Genomic DNA, 22,751 nt, shown 5'->3' on the forward strand with positions numbered 1-22,751 from the left:
TACCTTCACTCCATCAATCACCTTCAGTCCACCCATCACCTTCACTTTATCCCTCACCTTCACTCCATCAATCACCTTTACTCCATCCCTCACCTTCACACCATCAATCACCTTCACTCCACCCATCACCTTCACTCCATCAACCACCTTTACTCCATCCATCGGCTTCACTCCATCCATCATCATCACTCCATCAACCACCTTTACTCCATCCATTGGCTTCACTCCATCCATCATCATCACTCCATCAATCACCTTCACTCCACCCATCACCTTCACTCCATCCCTCACCTTCATTCCATCCATCACCTTCACTCCATCAATCACCTTCACTCCATCCCTCACCTTCACTCCACCCATCACCTTCACTTCACCCATCACCTTCACTCCACCCATCACCTTCACTCCACCCATCACCTTCACTCCACCCATCACCTTCACTCCATCCCTTTATGAGCGGTGGGGTAGCCTAGTGGTTAAGGCGTTCGCTCGTCACGCCGAAGACCCAGGGTCGATTCCCCACATGGGCACAATATGTGAAGCCCATTTCTGGTGTTCCCCGACGTGATATTGTTGGAATATTGCTAAAAGTGATGTAGATCTAAACTCACTCCATCTATCACCTTCACACATCCATCACCTTCACTCCATCTATCACCATCACACCAACCCTCATCCAGCCTGTTCCAATTTGTAGCCAATACAAATCACACAAACACACTGACTCTATGTACATTCTTTATTATGAATTATATATACGTATGTATAACTGGTTATACAGAGATACAAAAGCTATGTACACAGGATCACTATATCTCGATGCAGAATCATAGACAAAATCAACAAATCACAATGTTTAGAATAGGCTGCTTGGATCCTCTGGAATAATTTCAGAAATTTCCAAACAGCAGAACTATAGAGCTCTACAAACATCTATGGAGGATTGCAGGAATGCAAGCTTGCCAGTGGGTCTCAAATTCAATACCAGTTCTCCAAGAAATACCAGAAGACTGAAAGAGATTAACATTTAAATGAGTGAATTGCCATCAGTGAAAGCATTGGGTTTACTATTGAATGCTGAATCAGAGATATTTCCATGTTCGATCCTGTCTCCAAAGCAGGATATCAAGATCACTAAAAGAACTTCTCGAAAGAAACATTTTAGACAAGCTCTGCACATGTAATTAGGCTTCTACTATGTACTACTGAACATTCACATAAACAGTCACTTGGCACCAATTCATCCATTACACCACAGCTTCAGTCATGACATGGCCCTGTTCTTGGCCACTCTGTTTCCCTGTCAACATCACGAACAATGAAGTCACTTTATCGTTGGCACTCCGCTGTAACATAATTACTACTGGATCATGGAGACTGAAAATCAGCAACACCAAATATTGGTCACTAATAAATATATGCAATAACAGTGTGATAGAAATGTAGATATTTCACATGACTGAGGAAACGTACATGCATGGATTATGGGCAGAAGCAGGGTTCTGAATAAAAACGTAAATTGATATGTGTCAATTAAAACTTTATTCAACTACAACAGTTTATGCCAGATTTTATCAGTGACACAAGTTTCATGTCGATAGTAGGAAGCAGCAGTCTGATGTCACACTGTGACTGCATGTCATGACACAAATACACACGACAGCTGAGTGACGTCACCCAAGAATCCACAATATGGCTGAGATACATGACACAATACGCTATGCTTCTTCAACACAAGTAAAGAAATATGACCGAGTGACGTCACCCAAGTGATCAAGACATGGTTAGGGGACGTCTGAGTGACATCGCACATGCACACAATATGGCATAGTGACGTCACAAAATATGGTTGAGTGACATCACACATACACACAATATGGCTGAGTGACTTCACACATACACACAATATGGCTGAGTGACATCACACATACACACAATAGGGCTGAGTGACATCACACATACACACAATATGGCTGAGTGACATCACACATACAATAGGGCTGAGTGACATCACACATACACACAATATGGCTGAGTGACTTCACACATACACACAATATGGCTGAGTGACATCGCACATACACACAATATGGCTGAGTGAAGTCACAAAATATGGTTGAATGATGTCACACAGACACAATATGTTTGAGTGACGTCACACATACACACAATATGGCTGAGTGAAGTCACAAAATATGGTTGAATGACATCACACATACATACAATATGGCTGAGTGACATCGCACATACAAACAATATGGCTGAGTGACATCGCACATACACACAATATGGCTGAGTGACATCACACATACACACAATATGGCTGAGTGAAGTCACAAAATATGGTTGAATGACATCACACAGACATACAATATGGTTGAGTGACGTCACACATACACACAATATGGCTGAGTAACGTCACACAATATGGCCGAGTGATGTCACACATTCACACAATATGGCTGAGTGACCCCACACATACACAGCATGTGTGACAACATTTAAGTGCATACATATAGCCAATAGCATCAACAACAACCACCCTTCTTTGACCCGGAGCTGCCAGTCTCGTACAGATCCACCGTGTCGTTGACCTGTCTGGCTTTGTCTGTGTCATTGATTGGGAGCCGGTACTGAAATATACACTCAAACAAGTCCTTCACATTGTGGCCAGTCAAGCTGGAGGTCTCGAAGTATGGGCATTTTGGCAGTTTTGAAACATCCAGGTGTTCGTTGAGTTCCTGTGCTAACTTTAGACCTTCCTCAATGGTAACTGCGCGAGATGTTGGTGTGACCTGATCAAGCTTGGTTCCAACTACAACTTTCAGGCAATCTTCATGTGCAGCAGAAAGTAAGGGGTTGAATCTGGCCCTGAAAGTTGGAATTGTAACATGACATCAGAGGTTCAGGTAGGCTACTGTGTAACACCAGAAGTTCAAGTCAGTTACCATGTTACACTAGAGGTTCAAGTCAGTTATAATGTTACACTAGAGGTTCAAGTCAGTTACCATGTTACACTAGAGGTTCAAGTCAGTTATAATGTTACACTAGAGGTTCAAGTCAGTTATAATGTTACACTAGAGGTTCAAGTCAGTTACCATGTTACACTAGAGGTTCAAGTCAGTTATAATGTTACACTAGAGGTTCAAGTCAGTTATCGTGTTACACTAGAGGTTCAAGGTTCAAGTTACACTAGAGGTTCAAGTAAGTTATAATGTTACACTAGAGGTTCAAGTCAGTTACCATGTTACACTAGAGGTTCAAGTCAGTTACCATGTTACACTAGAGGTTCAAGTCAGTTATAATGTTACACTAGAGGTTCAAGTCAGTTATCGTGTTACACTAGAGGTCCAAGTCAGTTATCGTGTTACACTAGAGGTTCAAGTCAGTTATAATGTTACACTAGAGGTTCAAGTCAGTTATCGTGTTACACTAGAGGTTCAAGTCAGTTATCGTGTTACACTAGAGGTTCAAGTCAGTTATAATGTTACACTAGAGGTTCAAGTCAGTTACCATGTTACACTAGAGGTTCAAGTCAGTTATAATGTTACACTAGAGGTTCAAGTCAGTTATCGTGTTACACTAGAGGTTCAAGTCAGTTATTGTGTTACACTAGAGGTTCAAGTCAGTTACCATGTTACACTAGAGGTTCAAGTAAGTTACCATGTTACACTAGAGGTTCAAGTCAGTTATAATGTTACACTAGAGGTTCAAGTCAGTTACCATGTTACACTAGAGGTTCAAGTCAGTTATCGTGTTACACTAGAGGTTCAAGTCAGTTATAATGTTACACTAGAGGTTCAAGTCACTTATCGTGTTACACTAGAGGTTCAAGTCAGTTATAATGTTACACTAGAGGTTCAAGTCAGTTATAATGTTACACTAGAGGTTCAAGTCAGTTATCGTGTTACACTAGAGGTTCAAGTCAGTTATCGTGTTACACTAGAGGTTCAAGTCAGTTATAATGTTATACTAGAGGTTCAAGTCAGTTATCGTGTTACACTAGAGGTTCAAGTCAGTTATAATGTTACACTAGAGGTTCAAGTCAGTTATAATGTTACACTAGAGGTTCAAGTCAGTTACCATGTTATACTAGAGGTTCAAGTCAGTTATCGTGTTACACTAGAGGTTCAAGTCAGTTATAATGTTACACTAGAGGTTCAAGTCACTTATCGTGTTACACTAGAGGTTCAAGTCAGTTATAATGTTACACTAGAGGTTCAAGTCAGTTATAATGTTACACTAGAGGTTCAAGTCAGTTATCGTGTTACACTAGAGGTTCAAGTCAGTTATCGTGTTACACTAGAGGTTCAAGTCAGTTATAATGTTATACTAGAGGTTCAAGTCAGTTATCGTGTTACACTAGAGGTTCAAGTCAGTTATAATGTTACACTAGAGGTTCAAGTCAGTTATAATGTTACACTAGAGGTTCAAGTCAGTTACCATGTTACACTAGAGGTTCACTAGAGGTTCAAGTCAGTTATAATGTTACACTAGGGGTTCAAGTCAGTTATCGTGTTACACTAGAGGTTCAAGTCAGTTATAATGTTACACTAGAGGTTCAAGTAAGTTATCGTGTTACACTAGAGGTTCAAGCCAGTTACCATGTTACACTAGAGGTTCAAGTCAGTTATCGTGTTACACTAGAGGTTCAAGTAAGTTACCATGTAACACTAGAGGTTCAAGTCAGTTATCATGTTACACTAGAGGTTCAAGTAAGTTATAATGTTACACTAGAGGTTCAAGTCAGTTATCGTGTTACACTAGAGGTTCAAGTCAGTTATAATGTTACACTAGAGGTTCAAGTCAGTTATCGTGTTACACTAGAGGTTCAAGTAAGTTACCATGTAACACTAGAGGTTCAAGTCAGTTATCGTGTTACATTAGAGGTTCAAGTAAGTTACCATGTAACACTAGAGGTTCAAGTCAGTTATCATGTTACACTAGAGGTTCAAGTCAGTTATCATGTTACACTAGAGGTTCAAGTCAGTTATCGTGTTACACTAGAGGTTCAAGTCAGTTATAATGTTACACTAGAGGTTCAAGTCACTTATCGTGTTACACTAGAGGTTCAAGTCAGTTATAATGTTACACTAGAGGTTCAAGTCAGTTATCATGTTACACTAGAGGTTCAAGTCAGTTATCATGTTACACTAGAGGTTCAAGTCAGTTATCATGTTACACTAGAGGTTCAAGTAAGTTACCATGTAACACTAGAGGTTCAAGTAAGTTACCATGTCACACTAGACTGACTGACTGAGTTTGGTTTTACGCCGCTTTTAGCAATATTCAAGCAATATCACGGCTGGGGACACCAGAAATGGGCTTCACTCATTGTACCCATGTGGGGATTCGAACCCAGGTCTTCGGCGTGAGTCACACTAGAGGTTCAAGTAAATTATCATGTAACACTAGAGGTTCAAGTAAGTTACCATGTAACACTAGAGGTTCAAGTAAGTTACCATGTAACACTAGAGGTTCAAGTAAGTTACCATGTAACACTAGAGGTTCAAGTAAGTTACCATGTTACACTAGAGGTTCAAGGTTGTCAAGTATTACCATAGAGACTCGAATGACTTGTCACTGGATATATCATACGCCAGGATGGCAACTCCAGCATTACGGCAGTAGAAGTTGGAGAGGCCGGTGTAGCGCTCATCTCCTGCGGTGTCCTGCAACAACAACCAAAGCAGTGATAACAACCTCCCATACATCAAGTGTCTTCAGTACCTCCCAAACATCAAGTGTCTTCAGTACCTCCCATACATCAAGTGTCTTCAGTACCTCCCATACATCAAGTGTCTTCAGTAACTGTATTTGCCTAACACGACCTCCCTCACATCAAGTGTCTTCAGTACCTCCCATACATCAAGTGTCTTCAGTAACTGTATTTGCCTAACACGACCTCCCTCACATCAAGTGTCTTCAGTACCTCCAATACATCAAGTGTCTTCAGTAACTGTACTTGCCTAACACGACCTCCCATACATCAAGTGTCTTCAGTAACTGTACCTAACACGTAACACGACCTCCCTCACATCAAGTGTCTTCAGTAACTGTACTTGCCTAACACGACCTCCCATACATCAAGTGTCTTCAGTAACTGTACTTGCCTAACACGACCTCCCATACATCAAGTGTCTTCAGTAACTGTACTTGCCTAACACGACCTCCCTCACATGAAGTGTCTTCAGTAACTGTACTTGCCTAACACAACCTCCCTCACATCAAGTGTATTCAGTAACTGTACTTGCCTAACACTGACCTCCCTCACATCAAGTGTCTTCAGTAACTGTACTTGCCTAACCACGACCTGCATACATCTAACACTGTACTTGCCTAATACGACCTCCTCATACATCAAGTGTCTTCAGTAACTGTACTTGCCTCCCATACACAAGTGTCTTCCTCCCTCACATCAAGTGTCTTCAGTAACTGTACTTGCCTAACACAACCTCCCTCACATCAAGTGTCTTCAGTAACTGTACCTTGCCTAACACTCTGCCTAACACGACCTCCCATACATCAAGTGTCTTCAGTAACTGTACTTGCCTAACACGTACCTCTCCCATACATCAAGTGTCTTCAGTAACTGTATATGCCTACGACCTCTCACATCAAGTGTCTTCAGTAACTGTACTTGCCTAACACGACCTCCTCACATCAAGTGTCTTCAGTAAAGTGTCTTCAGTAACTGTACTTGCCTAACACGACCTCCCATACCTCATCCCTCATAACTGAAGTCTAACACGCACCTGTCTTCAGTAACTGTAACTGTACTTGCCTAACACAACCTCCCTCACATCAAGTGTCTTCAGTAACTGTACTTGCCTAACACAACCTCCCATACATCAAGTGTCTTCAGTAACTGTACTTGCCTAACACGACCTCCCATACATCAAGTGTCTTCAGTAACTGTACTTGCCTAACACAACCTCCCATACATCAAGTGTCTTCAGTAACTGTACTACTTGCCTAACACGACCTCCTTCTAACATCAAGTGTGTCTTCAGTAACTGTACTTGCCTAACACAACCTCCCTCACATCAAGTGTCTTCAGTAACTGTACTTGCCTAACACGACCTCCCATACATCAAGTGTCTTCAGTAACTGTACTTGCCTAACACGACCTCCCTCACATCAAGTGTCTTCAGTAACTGTACTTGCCTAACACAACCTCCCTCACATCAAGTGTCTTCAGTAACTGTACTTGCCTAACACAACCTCCCTCACATCAAGTGTCTTCAGTAACTGTACTTGCCTAACACGACCTCCCTCACATCAAATGTCTTCAGTAACTGTACTTGCCTAACACAACCTCCCTCACATGAAGTGTCTTCAGTAACTGTACTTGCCTAACACAACCTCCCATACATCAAGTGTCTTCAGTAACTGTACTTGCCTAACACGACCTCCCTCATATTAAGTGTCTTCAGTAACTGTACTTGCCTAACACAACCTCCCTCACATCAAGTGTCTTCAGTAACTGTACTTGCCTAACACGACCTCCCATACATCAAGTGTCTTCAGTAACTGTACTTGCCTAACACGACCTCCCTCACATCAAGTGTCTTCAGTAACTGTACTTGCCTAACACAACCTCCCTCACATGAAGTGTCTTCAGTAACTACTTGCCTAACACGACCTCCCATACATCAAGTGTCTTCAGTAACTGTACTTGCCTAACACGACCTCCCTCACATCAAGTGTCTTCAGTAACTGTACTTGCCTAACACGACCTCCCATACATCAAGTGTCTTCAGTAACTGTACTTGCCTAACACGACCTCCCTCACATCAAGTGTCTTCAGTAACTGTACTTGCCTAACACGACCTCCCTCACATCAAGTGTCTTCAGTAACTGTACTTGCCTAACACGACCTCCCTCACATCAAGTGTCTTAAGTAACTGTACTTGCCTAACACGACCTCCATCACATCAAGTGTCTTCAGTAACTGTACTTGTGGATTGAGTATACTAGACGTTATGCTGTCTAGATATTCTGCAACGATCCAATATGTTTACGGTAAGAACATTACCAAAACTGGTATCGCAACCCATCTGTTAAGGCAAGAACATTACCATAACTGAGTCTATGTATCACTCATGCACTGTTTTATCTCGTAAAACAGGGGAACATGGACTCTTAGCCGATGTTAAAGGAACAGTTGCCTGGCGTCAACGAGTCTGCGTGACAAGGGTGAGATTCTTCATTGTCTGGCCGGCATAGTGAGTTGCTGCACTACGACTAGAGGGTCGAATTGATGTATACCAGATACATCTTCCGTGGAGATGTCTCTCAGGTAGTGGTTAGCGAAGACAGTGTCTGACTTCCAAAAGCAGCCAGATAGATGATATTGAGCAGTTTCCATGTAGGGCGAGTGCCGAGGCCAATGCTCTTACTTCATGAGGGTTAGATGCTCTTGGAGGTTCTAAACCTGCTGCTTTGTAGGCCCTTAAGATCACCGCTCTAATCCAGTCAGGATAAGGAAAAATTATTATTATTAACTCTGAGTCTCTCACATTGATGGGACACACTCTAAGTACCCATATATTTTCAAATAATCTTCATATTAAATTATCTTACGGACTTCAGTCATCCAGTCATTCCCAACTAAACTGTACAATTCAGAGAGGATATTGAAGAAAAACAAAATCACTTCAGTTTATTTTCCAAAACTACAACTTGTAAATGAACAGTCTGTACTTTTTCAGCACCCAGTGAACGTTATTAAACTTGCAGCACTAGTTTTAAGTAAGGTACCTAAGCGCCTAAGTAATTTACGTTCATGGGTAACTAGTAGCATCAACATAGACAGCAAGAAAATGAACTCTTTTGTTCTTGTTTTGATTCAAACTTCGAATAAAGAAACAATACATCTGAAAAACATAAAGAATGTGTACTCAGTAAAGTGTATTTCACACTGTTGACGCCACATAATACCTGTTAAGATCCAGAATTGACTGAACCACACAAACACATTTACATTGTATCAAAGATTAAAATCAGAAGCCTAAAAATAAAACGTTTCCTTTCACGAAAACAGAATGGAAAAAATGGAATCATACAAAAAATGGAATCATACAAAATGGGAATGAATATATTTGGCTTTAACTGTTAAACACCTTAACCATCTTACAGTTCTACTGCGTGACATATATTACCTTGTAACTTACGTTCAACGTTAAATTCAAAGACTGAAAGACTCACTGGTAAAACGAGGGTTGTGTAGAGCATTGAAACGGTGGAGTGTACATTCCTGTAATTACTGTAATGAATCATGTGGACAGTGGTCATGACTGATGGGTGAAATAACCGACACAGATTACTACTCTTGATGCACTGTAGGTACGCTCTTTGTATCTTTGTGCATCACTCTGGGTTTTCTGCATCTATTCTCTACATTTGTGGGTACTGGACGCACATTTGTGTGTCCTGCAAAACAATCAAGTGATTCATCTCATAAGAAGCTACGTACCCACACGGCCACGTTGTAGGGGCCCCACTGTTTCAGGAAGAAGGCAGCTCCAATTGTCTGGCAACAGAATGGTCAACATCAGATTATTCAGAGAGCCAAGTTTGATGTGTACTAAGAATCTTAACTTGCAAGCTGGGGTAGTGGAATTGAAAAGGTTGACAAATTGCATTTCTATCTCTCTATCATTCTCTTCCCACAGAGGTTACTCCTGTCATATCTTCCTACGTAACCTCTGTTCTAATACGGCCCTTTCATGGTGTGAGCGTTCAAGACTCGTGATTGGAGACAATCAGATTTAGTTGTGCAATCAGCGACGTTGTTTCAAAAGTGATCATTCGCAAGGCCTCGGTAATTTCCATATACTTCGAGAAAACTAAACCTCTTCCCCTGCGCGATGCGCAAACGTTTCTTCTAGACAGAACTCAGTCATGTTATGGCGGATCAGTGGCGTCTCCATCGCCCTCGTTGACAACGGACAAGCTAGCCATTAAACGTCTTGTGTGTAACATCAACACAAGTCCCCGGCAGATGGGGGATATTTGTGGCCTCACATTTGCTTGTGTTAGTCAAGTTGAATCTAAGTCGATGTAACACGTGTTCTAATTGGATAGAAAGAAAGGGAGATAATTCGTGTTGCGATCTTTTGCCGCTAGGGGATTTTACGAGAACCGGGAAATATGGCCGTATTAGAACAGAGGTTACGTAGGAAGATATGACAGGAGTAACCTCTGTGGGAAGAGAATGTCTCTCTATATAAACGACAAACATTGTTATCTTGGGACATTATTCAATTGAAACCCATGTACCAAAATAAAGGAGTGTAATTGAATACTGTATATGAGCATGTTACTTTCATTAGGAATAAACACTTGACAATGATACACTTAAAAGAACACACTACACACCACATTTTACTCACAACAAACAACACACTATACATTACACACTAAAAACAACACACTATACATTACACACTACACACTACAAACAATACATTACACATTACTCACAACAAACACACTACACATTACACACCACAAACACACTACACATTACACACTACAAACACACTACACATTACACACTACAAACACACTACACATTACACACTACAAACAGTACACTACACACTACAAAGACACATTACATTATACACTAGGAACAGCACACTACACATTTAACACTACACATTACACACTACAGACAACACACTACAGATCACACACTGCAAACGGCACACTACACATTACACACTGCAAACAACACACTACACATTACACTCTACAGACAACACATTACACACTACAAACAGCACACTACACATTACACACTACAAACAGAACACTACACATTACACACTAAACAACACATTACACAGAACAAACAGAACACTACACATTACACATTACACACTACAGACAACACATTAAACATTACACACTACAGACAACACATTACACACTACAGACAACACATTACACACTACAAACAGAACAATACATGTTACACACTACGAACAACACACGACACATTACACACTACAGACAACACACTACACAATACACACTAGAAACAACACACTACACATTACACACTACAAACAACACACTACAAATTAAAGACTACAAACAACACAACACCCATTACACACTACACATTACACACTACAAAGAACACACTACACATTACACACTACAGATTACACACTACAAACAGAACACTACACATTACACACTAGAAACAACACACTATACATTACTCACTACAAACAGCACACTACACATTACACACTACAAACAACACATTACACACTACAGACAACACATTACACACTACAAAAATCACATTACACAGAACAAACAGAACACTACACATTACACACTACACACTACAGGCAACACATTACACATTAATTTACACGCTACAGACAACACATTACACATTACACCCTACAGACAACACATTACACACAACAAACAACACATTACACAGTACAAACAACACACTACACATTACACACTAAAGACAACACATTACACACTACAAACAGAACAATACACGTTACACAGTACAAACAACACACTACACACTACAGACAACACATTACACACTACAGAGACAACACATTACACACTACAAACAGAACAATACACGTTACACAGTACAAACAACACACTACACACTACAGACAACACACTACACATTACACACTACAAACATAACACTAAACATTAAACACTACAAAGAACACACTATACATTACTCACTACAAACAGCACACTACACATTACACACTACAAAGAACAAACAACACATTACACACTAAAGACAAACACATTACACACTACAAACAGAACAATACACGTTACACAGTACAAACAACACACTACACATTACACACTAAAGACAACACACTACACATTACACACTACAAACATAACACTACACATTAAACACTACAAACAACACACTATACATTACTCACTACAAACAGCACACTACACATTACACACTACAGAGAACAAACAACACATTACACAGTACAAACAACACACTACACATTACAAACTACAGACAACACATTACACATTACACACTACAGACAACACATTACACACTACAGACAACACATTACACACTACAAACAGAACAATACACGTTACACACTACAAACAACACATTACACATTACAGACAACACACTACACATTACACACTAGATAACAGACAACACACTACACATTACACACTATAAACATAACACTACACATTAAACACTACAAACAACACACTATACATTACTCACTACAAACAACACACTGCACATTACACACTACACACTACAGACAACACATTACACATTAAACACTACAGACAACACATTACAAACAGAACACTACACATTACACATTACACACTACAGACAACACATTACACATTACACACTACAGACAACACATTACACATTACACACTACAAACAGAACACTACACATTACACACTACAAACAACACACTACACATTACAAACAGAACACTACACATTACACATTACACACTACAGACAACACATTACACATTACACACTACAAACAGAACACTACACATTACACACTACAAACAACACACTACACATTACACACTACAAACAAAACACTACACATTACACACTGCAAACAGCACACTACACATTACACACTACAGACAACACACTACAGATTACCCACTACAAACAGAACACTACACATTACACACTACAGACAACACAACACCCATTACACACTACACATTACACACTACAAACAACATACTACACATTACAAACAGCACATTACACACTACAAACAGAACACTACACATCACACGCTACACACTACGAGCAACACACCACACATTACACACTACAAACAACACACTACACATTACACACTACAAACAGAACACTACACATTACACACTACAAACAACACATTACACATTACACACTACAAACAGAACACTCACACATTACACACTACAAACAGAACACTACACATTACACACTACACATTACACAGTACAAACAACACACTAGACATTACACACTACAAACAGCACACTACACATTAAACACTACAAACAGAACACTACACATTACACACTACAGAGAACACACTACACATTACACAGTACAAACAACACACTACACATTACACACTACAAACAACACACTACACACCACAAACAGAACACTACACATTACACACTACAAACAACACACTACTCACTACAAACAGCACACTACACATTACACACTACAAACAGAACACTACACATTAAACACTACTCATTACACACTACAAACAAAACACTACACATTACACACTACAAACAACACACTACATATTACACACTACACATTACACACTACAAATAGAACACTACACATTACACACTACACACTACAAACAACACACTACACATTTAACACTACACATTACACACTACAAACAATACACTACACATTACACACTACAGACAACACACTATACATTACACACTACAAACAACACACTTCACATTACACACTACACACTACACATTACACACTACAAAGAGCACACTACACATTACACACTACAAACAACACTTTCTGTATTAAACTACAGACCAGATACTGGACTAATTCTGTGTCTCTGAAAACATAATTTGGTTTGAAAACTGCTTAAACTGAGCAGTGTCAGTGAGGTCGGAGATTCAGAGCCTGAGGGAAATCTAGACTTACTTCATTTATGCTTTTGCATTACAGAAAGGGTTTGTCTGACAATATTATGGTTGAGGGACTTAGAGACAGACTAAATACAGACTACACCAATGATAGATACACTGCACACACACTTGACTTCCTATTTCACATTCATCATCAGATACAAACCGGTTCCTGGGTTTTGAATTTCCCTTCAATGTATCGACAGATGAGTGAAGTTTTCCCAACTGCAAAGTCACCCATGATGATGACCTTCAGGTCACTGAAATGTCAGGAGTGAAAAACAGAATTGAAGGTGATGGTCGTTCCTAGTGAAGATAGTCTACACATCATAAGCAAGCAAGTGTACAGAATACTTGAGAGCCAGTAACCAGAAGTCACATCAGCCTAACGGTTTCAAACTGCTTTTAAAAATCTATTCATCAAGTGAATATTGTGAACTCACTTGAATTCATGGAATTTCTAGTTTCCTGAAACTTTTCATCGAAAATGTGAGAGACATTGATGGCATTCTTGTATGGCTGAAGGGCTGAAACCTTCAAACCTTCCCAGTTCCAGCACCTGCTGTGGGCAGCATACCTAGCCCCCTGACAGATGACCAATACTAGCACGATTAGCTCAACAACTAATTATAGTGTACTAGTTTACATGTACTAACAGCGTATCTTACTCCCTGACAGATGATCAGCACCAGCACGATTAGCTCAACAACTAATTATAGTGTACTAGTTTACATACCAACAGTGACCAGTACTAGCACGATTAGCTCAACAACCCCTAGTTTACATGAAGACAGATGATCAGACAGATGATCAGTACTAGCACCGATTAGCTCAACAACTAATTATAGTGTACTAGTTTACATATCAACAGCGTATCTCACTCCCTGACAGATGATCAGTACTAGCACGATTAGCTCAACAACTAATTATAGTGTACTAGTTTACATCAACAGCATATCTCACTCCCTGACAGATGATCAGTACTAGCACGATTAGCTCAACAACTAATTATAGTGTACTAGTTTACATACCGACAGTGTATCTCACTCCCTGACAGATGATCAGTACTAGCACGATTAGCTCAACAACTAATTATAGTGTACTAGTTTACATAGACAGCATATCTCACTCCCTGACAGATGATCAGTACTAGCATTATTAGCTCAACAACTAATTAAAGTGTACTAGTTTACATACTCAACAGCCTACCTCACTCCCTGACAGATGATCAGTACTAGCACTATTAGCTCAACAACTAATTATAGTGTACTAGTTTACATACCAGACAGTGTACCTCACCCTGACAGATGATCAGTACTAGCGATTAGCTCAACAACTAATTATAGTGTACTAGTTTACATACCGACAGTGTATCTCACCCCTGACAGATGATCAGTACTAGCACTATTAGCTCAACAACTAATTATAGTGTACTAGTTTACATAGACAGCGTATCTCACTCCCTGACAGATGATCAGTACTAGCACGACTAGCTCAACAACTAATTATAGTGTACTAGTTTACATAGACAGCGTACCTCACTCCCTGACAGATGATCAGTACTAGCACGACTAGCTCAACAACTAATTATAGTGTACTAGTTTACATATACTGACAGTGTATCTCACTCCCTGACAGATGATCAGTACTAGCACGATTAGCTCAACAACTAATTACAGTGTACTAGTTTACATAGAAAGCATATCTCACTCCCTGACCGATGATCAGTACTAGAACGACTAGCTCAACAACTAATTATAGTGTACTAGTTTACATGTACTAACAGCATATCTCACTCCCTGACAGATGATCAGTACTAGCACGACTAGCTCAACAACTAATTATAGTGTACTAGTTTACATGTACTAACAGCATATCTCACTCCCTGACAGATGATCAGTACTAGCACTAGCTTGGGACGATTAGCTCAACAACTAATTATAGTGTACTAGTTTACATGTACTAACAGGATATCTCACTCCCTGACAGATGATCAGTACTAGCACGATTAGCTCAACAACTAATTACAGTGTACTAGTTTACATGTACTAACAGGATATCTCACTCACTGACAGATGATCAGTACTAGCACGACTAGCTCAACAACTAATTATAGTGTACTAGTTTACATGTACTAACAGGATATCTCACTCCCTGACAGATGATCAGTACTAGCACGATTAGCTCAACAACTAATTATAGTGTACTAGTTTACATGTACTAACAGGATATCTCACTCACTGACAGATGATCAGTACTAGCACGATTAGCTCAACAACTAATTACAGTGTACTAGTTTACATGTACTAACAGGATATCTCACTCACTGACAGATGATCAGTACTAGCACGACTAGCTCAACAACTAATTATAGTGTACTAGTTTACATACCGACAGCCTATCTCACTCCCTGACAGATGAACAGGACTAGCACGATTAGCTCAACAACTAATTATAGTGTACTAGTTTACATGTACTAACAGCGTATCTCACCTCCTGCCAGATGATCAGTACTAGCACAATTAGCTCAACAACTAATTATAGTGTACTAGTTTACATACCGACAGTGTATCTCACTCCCTGACAGATGATCAGTACTAGCAAGATTAGCTCAACAACTAATTATAGTGTACTAGTTTACATACCGACAGTGTATCTCACTCCCTGACAGATGATCAGTACTAGCACAATTAGCTCAACAACTAATTATAGTGTACTAGTTTACATACCGAAAGTGTATCTCACTCCCTGACAGATGATCAGTACTAGCACGACTAGCTCAACAACTAATTATAGTGTACTAGTTTACATACCGACAGTGTATCTCACTCCCTGACAGATGATCAGTACTAGCACGATTAGCTCAACAACTAATTATAGTGTACTAGTTTACATACCGACAGTGTATCTCACTCCCTGACAGATGATCAGTGGTAGCACAATTAGCTCAACAACTAATTATAGTGTACTAGTTTACATACCGACAGTGTATCTCACTCCCTGACAGATCATCAGTGCTAGCACGATTAGCTCAACAACTAATTATAGTGTACTAGTTTACATACTGACAGTGTATCTCTCTCCCTGACAGATGATCAGTACTAGCACGACTAGCTCAACGACTAATTATAGTGTACTAGTTTACATACCGATAGTGTATCTCACTCCCTGACAGATGATCAGTACTAGCACGACTAGCTAAACAACTAATTATAGTGTACTAGTTTACATGTACTAACAGTGTATCTCACTCCCTGACAGATGATCAGTACTAGCACGATTAGCTCAACAACTAATTATAGTGTACTAGTTTACATACCGACAATGTATCTCACTCCCTGACAGATGATCAGTACTAGAACGACTAGCTCAACAACTAATTATAGTGTACTAGTTTACATACCGACAGTGTATCTCACTCCCTGACAGATGATCAGTACTAGCACGATTAGCTCAACAACTAATTATAGTGTACTAGTTTACATACCGACAATGTATCTCACTCCCTGACAGATGATCAGTACTAGAACGACTAGCTCAACAACTAATTATAGTGTACTAGTTTACATACCGACAGTGTATCTCACTCCCTGACAGATCATCAGTGCTAGCACGATTAGCTAAACAACTAATTATAGTGTACTAATTTACATACCGACAGTGTATCTCTCTCCCTGACAGATGATCAGTACCAGCTCAACAACTAATTATAGTGTACTAGTTTACATACCGACAGTGTATCTCACTCCCTGACAGATGATCAGTACCAGCTCAACAACTAATTATAGTGTACTAGTTTACATACCGACAGTGTATCTCACTCCCTGACAGATGATCAGTACCAGCTCAACAACTAATTATAGTGTACTAGTTTACATACCGACAGTGTATCTCACTCCCTGACAGATGATCAGTACCAGCTCAACAACTAATTATAGTGTACTAGTTTACATACCGACAGTGTATCTCACTCCCTGACAGATGATTAGTACTAGCAAGACGACTAGCTCAACAACTAATTATAGTGTACTAGTTTACATACCGACAGTGTATCTCACTCCCTGACAGATGATCAGTACTAGCACGACTAGCTCAACAACTAATTATAGTGTACTAGTTTACATACTGACAGTGTATCTCACTCCCTGACAGATGATCAGTACTAGCACGACTAGCTCAACAACTAATTATAGTGTACTAATTTACATATCGACAGTGTATCTCACTCCCTGACAGATGATCAGTACCAGCTCAACAACTAATTATAGTGTACTAGTTTACATACCGACAGTGTATCTCACTCCCTGACAGATGATCAGTACTAGCACGACTAGCTCAACAACTAATTATAGTGTACTAATTTACATATCGACAGTGTATCTCACTCCCTGACAGATGATCAGTACCAGCTCAACAACTAATTATAGTGTACTAGTTTACATACTGACAGTGTATCTCACTCCCTGACAGATGATCAGTACTAGCCGCGACTAGCTCAACAACTAATTATAGTGTACTAATTTACATATCGACAGTGTATCTCACTCCCTGACAGATGATCAGTACCAGCTCAACAACTAATTATAGTGTACTAGTTTACATACTGACAGTGTATCTCACTCCCTGACAGATGATCAGTACTAGCACGACTAGCTCAACAACTAATTATAGTGTACTAATTTACATATCGACAGTGTATCTCACTCCCTGACAGATGATCAGTACCAGCTCAACAACTAATTATAGTGTACTAGTTTACATACCGACAGTGTATCTCACTCCCTGACAGATGATCAGTACTAGCACGACTAGCTAAACAACTAATTATAGTGTACTAGTTTACATACCGACAGTGTATCTCACTCCCTGACAGATGATCAGTACTAGCACGACTAGCTCAACAACTAATTATAGTGTACTAGTTTACATACTGACAGTGTATCTCACTCCCTGACAGATGATCAGTACTAGCACAATTAGCTAAACAACTAATTATAGTGTACTAATTTACATATCGACAGTGTATCTCACTCCCTGACAGATGATCAGTACCAGCTCAACAACTAATTATAGTGTACTAGTTTACATACCGATAGTGTTTCTCACTCCCTGACAGATGATCAGTACTAGCACGATTAGCTCAACAACTAATTACAGTGTACTAGTTTACATACAGACAGTGTATCTCACTCCCTGACAGATGATCAGTACCAGCTCAACAACTAATTATAGTGTACTAGTTTACATACCGATAGTGTTTCTCACTCCCTGACAGATGATCAGTACTAGCACGATTAGCTCAACAACTAATTATAGTGTACTAGTTTACATACCGACAGTGTATCTCACTCCCTGACAGATGATCAGTACTAGAACGACTAGCTCAACAACTAATTATAGTGTACTAGTTTACATACCGACAGTGTATCTCACTCCCTGACAGATGATCAGTACTAGCACGATTAGCTAAACAACTAATTATAGTGTACTAGTTTACATACTGACAGTGTATCTCACTCCCTGACAGATGATCAGTACTAGCACGACTAGCTCAACAACTAATTATAGTGTACTAGTTTACATACCGACAGTGTATCTCACTCCCTGACAGATGATCAGAACTAGCACAATTAGCTCAACAACTAATTATAGTGTACTAGTTTACATACCGACAGTGTATCTCACTCCCTGACAGATGATCAGTACTAGCACGACTAGCTCAACAACAATATCTGACAGGTATGTCATGACTAACCCTACTGGTACGACTATCGGCCTCAACGCTATAAGACTTGGTTTGTCATTTACACGTTGTTTCACACAAACCTGGCGTCAAAGCCATGTGGATCTGAGTCACTGGCCTCAAGATAGACTGATCATTTCGGAAATCTACCAAACTTAAATCTTTAAAAAATGTCCACGTTTGGAAACAAACACAAAAAAACCATTATCACATAGATCAACTCACGCTTTTTTCTTGTTGGCCATATCTTATAACTGTATGCTGACAACTGTCATAGCGGGAACGTGGTAAACAATACGATGTCAACAAACTGAATGACTGCCACCCTCCGGAAACGACCCTTGGTACAGGAAGTGACCGCAAGGGAGAATTCAGTGTGGTAGGGAGGAAGTATTCCAGCTACCGCGCTATAATGTGTTCACAGTAACTGATGTTTTCGGTGTTCATTTTACTTTTCTACTTTTCTACTTTTCTCCCGTTCATTTTATATGTTATATGAAATCTGTACTGTTGGTGGTTTTGGTATTTAGGGGGTTAAAAAACCCTGAACCCCCCCTTGGCTCCGCCAACGCAATTTCTTTTTTTTCTTAAGTCATTTTCAAAAGGGGAACCCCCTGACCTACCTAACCCCCCCTCCCCGGATCCGCCACTGGTTAGCGTGAAACTAATCGCTCTGGATCAGTGCCCCTTTTAATATTGTGTAACACTCAGATCTTGGTAACACATGAATACGTTATCATACTCTGATCTAAATAACGTTTAAATATCGTCGTCACTCTCAGATCTAATTAACACTTGAATGTTTTGTACCACTCAGATCTAACTAATACTTGAACACTCAGATCTAATTAACACTTGAATAACTTGTACCACTCAGATCTAACTAATTCTTGAATATCTTGTACCACTCAGTTCTAACTAATACTTGGATATCTTGTACCACTCAGATCTAATTAACACTTGAATGTTTTGAACCACTCAGATCTAACTAATACTTGAACACTCAGATCTAATTAACACTTGAATAACTTGTACCACTCAGATCTAACTAATTCTTGAATATCTTGTACCTCTCAGTTCTAACTAATACTTGGATATCTTGTACCACTCAGATCTAATTAACACTTGAATATCTTGTACCACTCAGATCAAATTAACACTTGAATATCTTGTACCACTCAGATCGAATTAACACTTGAATATCTTGTACCACTCAGATCGAATTAACACTTGAATGTCTTGTACCACTCAGATCGAATTAACACTTGAATATCTTGTACCATTCAGATCTAATTAACACTTGAATATCTTGTACCACTCAGATCGAATTAACACTTGAATGTCTTGTACCACTCAGATCTAATTAACACTTGAATATCTTGTACCACTCAGATCTAATTAACACTTGAATATCTTGTACCATTCAGATCTAATTAACACTTGAATATCTTGTACCACTCAGATCTAATTAACACTTGAATATCTTGTACCACTCAGATCTAATTAACACTTGAATATCTTGTACCATTCAGATCTAATTAACACTTGAATATCTTGTACCACTCAGATCGAATTAACACTTGAATATCTTGTACCACTCAGATCTAATTAACACTTGACCAGTAACTAAAATGCGGCCAAAAGGCTTTGTAAGGAAATATATTATTTAAATGAAATATTTGCACTATTTGTGGTGCTCAATAAACTTCCTTTTGTTGCATGATCTGTCTTTCAAGAATTCAAAATTCTCCTTCAGTGATTCCAAAACTGATATTTTACAATTGCCTCCACAGTTAGCTTGTGATATACATGTAGATGTAGCAGTTTCAGTTGTAACCATGAAAGCTGTCGCTGTGGTGCTGGTGTGAATGTAACCATTGATAATCACTGATAACGACAGACAGAGCAGCACCTGTGAAGTGTATTGTGAGGTGAGGGTAAACCTGATCTGGATGAAACTCTGGGACAACACCCACAAAAACACAGCCTTCACACATGCTCGGACACCGATATGTTTTCGAGATATAGTGAATCACTGTATCAAGTCACGTTAAGTAGTACTACTGTGCCCCGGACATGTGTACCTCTCACTCAGTTGTCTAATGATTTTAACAGGTCTTGAACATATCAAAGTGTGGCCTAAGGCGTCTTTACAGGTCTTGAATATATGTATATAAAGTGTGGCCTTAGACTTCTTTACAGGTCTTGAATATATAAAGTGTGGCCTTAGGCGTTTTATAGGTCTTGAATATATAAAGTGTGGCCTTAGACGTTTTACAGGTCTTGAATACATGTATATAAAATGTGGCCTCAGGCGTTTTATAGGTCTTGAATATATTAAAGTGTGGCCTAAGACGTTTTCACAGGTCTTGAATATATAAAGTGTGGCCTTAGGCGTTTTACAGGTCTTGAATACATGTATATAAAGTGTGGCCTTAGGCGCTTTACATGTCTTGAATATATAAAGTGTGGCCTTAGACGTTTTCACAGGTCTTGAATATATAAAGTGTGGCCTTAGGCGTTTTCACAGGTCTTGAATACATGTATATAAAGTGTGGCCTTAGACGTTTCACAGGTCTTGAATACATGTATATAAAGTGTGGCCTTAGGCGTTTTCAACAGGTCTTGAACATAAAAGTGTGGCCTTAGGCATGGAAAAAAAGTGTGGCCCAGAGGCGTCTTTACAGGTCTTGAATATATGTATATAAAGTGTGGCCTTAGACTTCTTTACAGGTCTTGAATATATAAAGTGTGGCCTTAGGCGTTTTCACAGGTCTTGAATATATAAAGCGTTTCACAGGTCTTGAATATATAAAGTGTGGCCTTAGGCGTTTTCACAGGTCTTGAATATATAAAGTGTGGCCTTAGGCGTTTTCACAGGTCTTGAATATATAAAGTGTGGCCTTAGACGTTTTCACAGGTCTTGAATATATAAAGTGTGGCCTTAGACGTTTTCACAGGTCTTGAACATAAAAAGTGTGGCCTAAGGCGTCTTTACAGGTCTTGAATATATGTATATAAAGTGTGGCCTTAGACTTCTTTACAGGTCTTGAATATATAAAGTGTGGCCTTAGGCGTTTTATAGGTCTTGAATATATAAAGTGTGGCCTTAGACGTTTTACAGGTCTTGAATACATGTATATAAAATGTGGCCTCAGGTGTTTTATAGGTCTTGAATATATAAAGTGTGGCCTAAGACGTTTTCACAGGTCTTGAATATATAAAGTGTGGCCTTAGGCGTTTTACAGGTCTTGAATACATGTATATAAAGTGTGGCCTTAGGC

The 22,751-nt window shown here is 39.4% G+C and overlaps 1 protein-coding gene across 1 annotated transcript; it reads right to left on the reverse strand.

Annotated features, from left to right (window-relative positions):
* Positions 1-1,523: 1,523 nt before the first annotated feature.
* On the reverse strand, positions 1,524-19,826 carry LOC124288988 (ras-related protein Rab-20-like). The gene is made up of 5 exons (XM_046725585.1): positions 19,693-19,826; positions 13,891-13,984; positions 9,479-9,535; positions 5,560-5,672; positions 1,524-2,871 (listed from the first exon to the last, which is right to left on the reverse strand). Exons 1-5 carry the CDS (start codon positions 19,710-19,712, stop codon positions 2,529-2,531), a joined length of 627 nt encoding a protein of 208 aa, XP_046581541.1. The 5' UTR covers positions 19,713-19,826; the 3' UTR covers positions 1,524-2,528.
* Between the last annotated feature and the right edge of the window lie 2,925 nt (positions 19,827-22,751).

This window comes from Haliotis rubra, unplaced genomic scaffold (genome assembly GCF_003918875.1).
Source record: "Haliotis rubra isolate DU_JTF1 unplaced genomic scaffold, ASM391887v1 Scf43, whole genome shotgun sequence".
Taxonomy (NCBI): Eukaryota; Metazoa; Mollusca; class Gastropoda; order Lepetellida; family Haliotidae; genus Haliotis; species Haliotis rubra.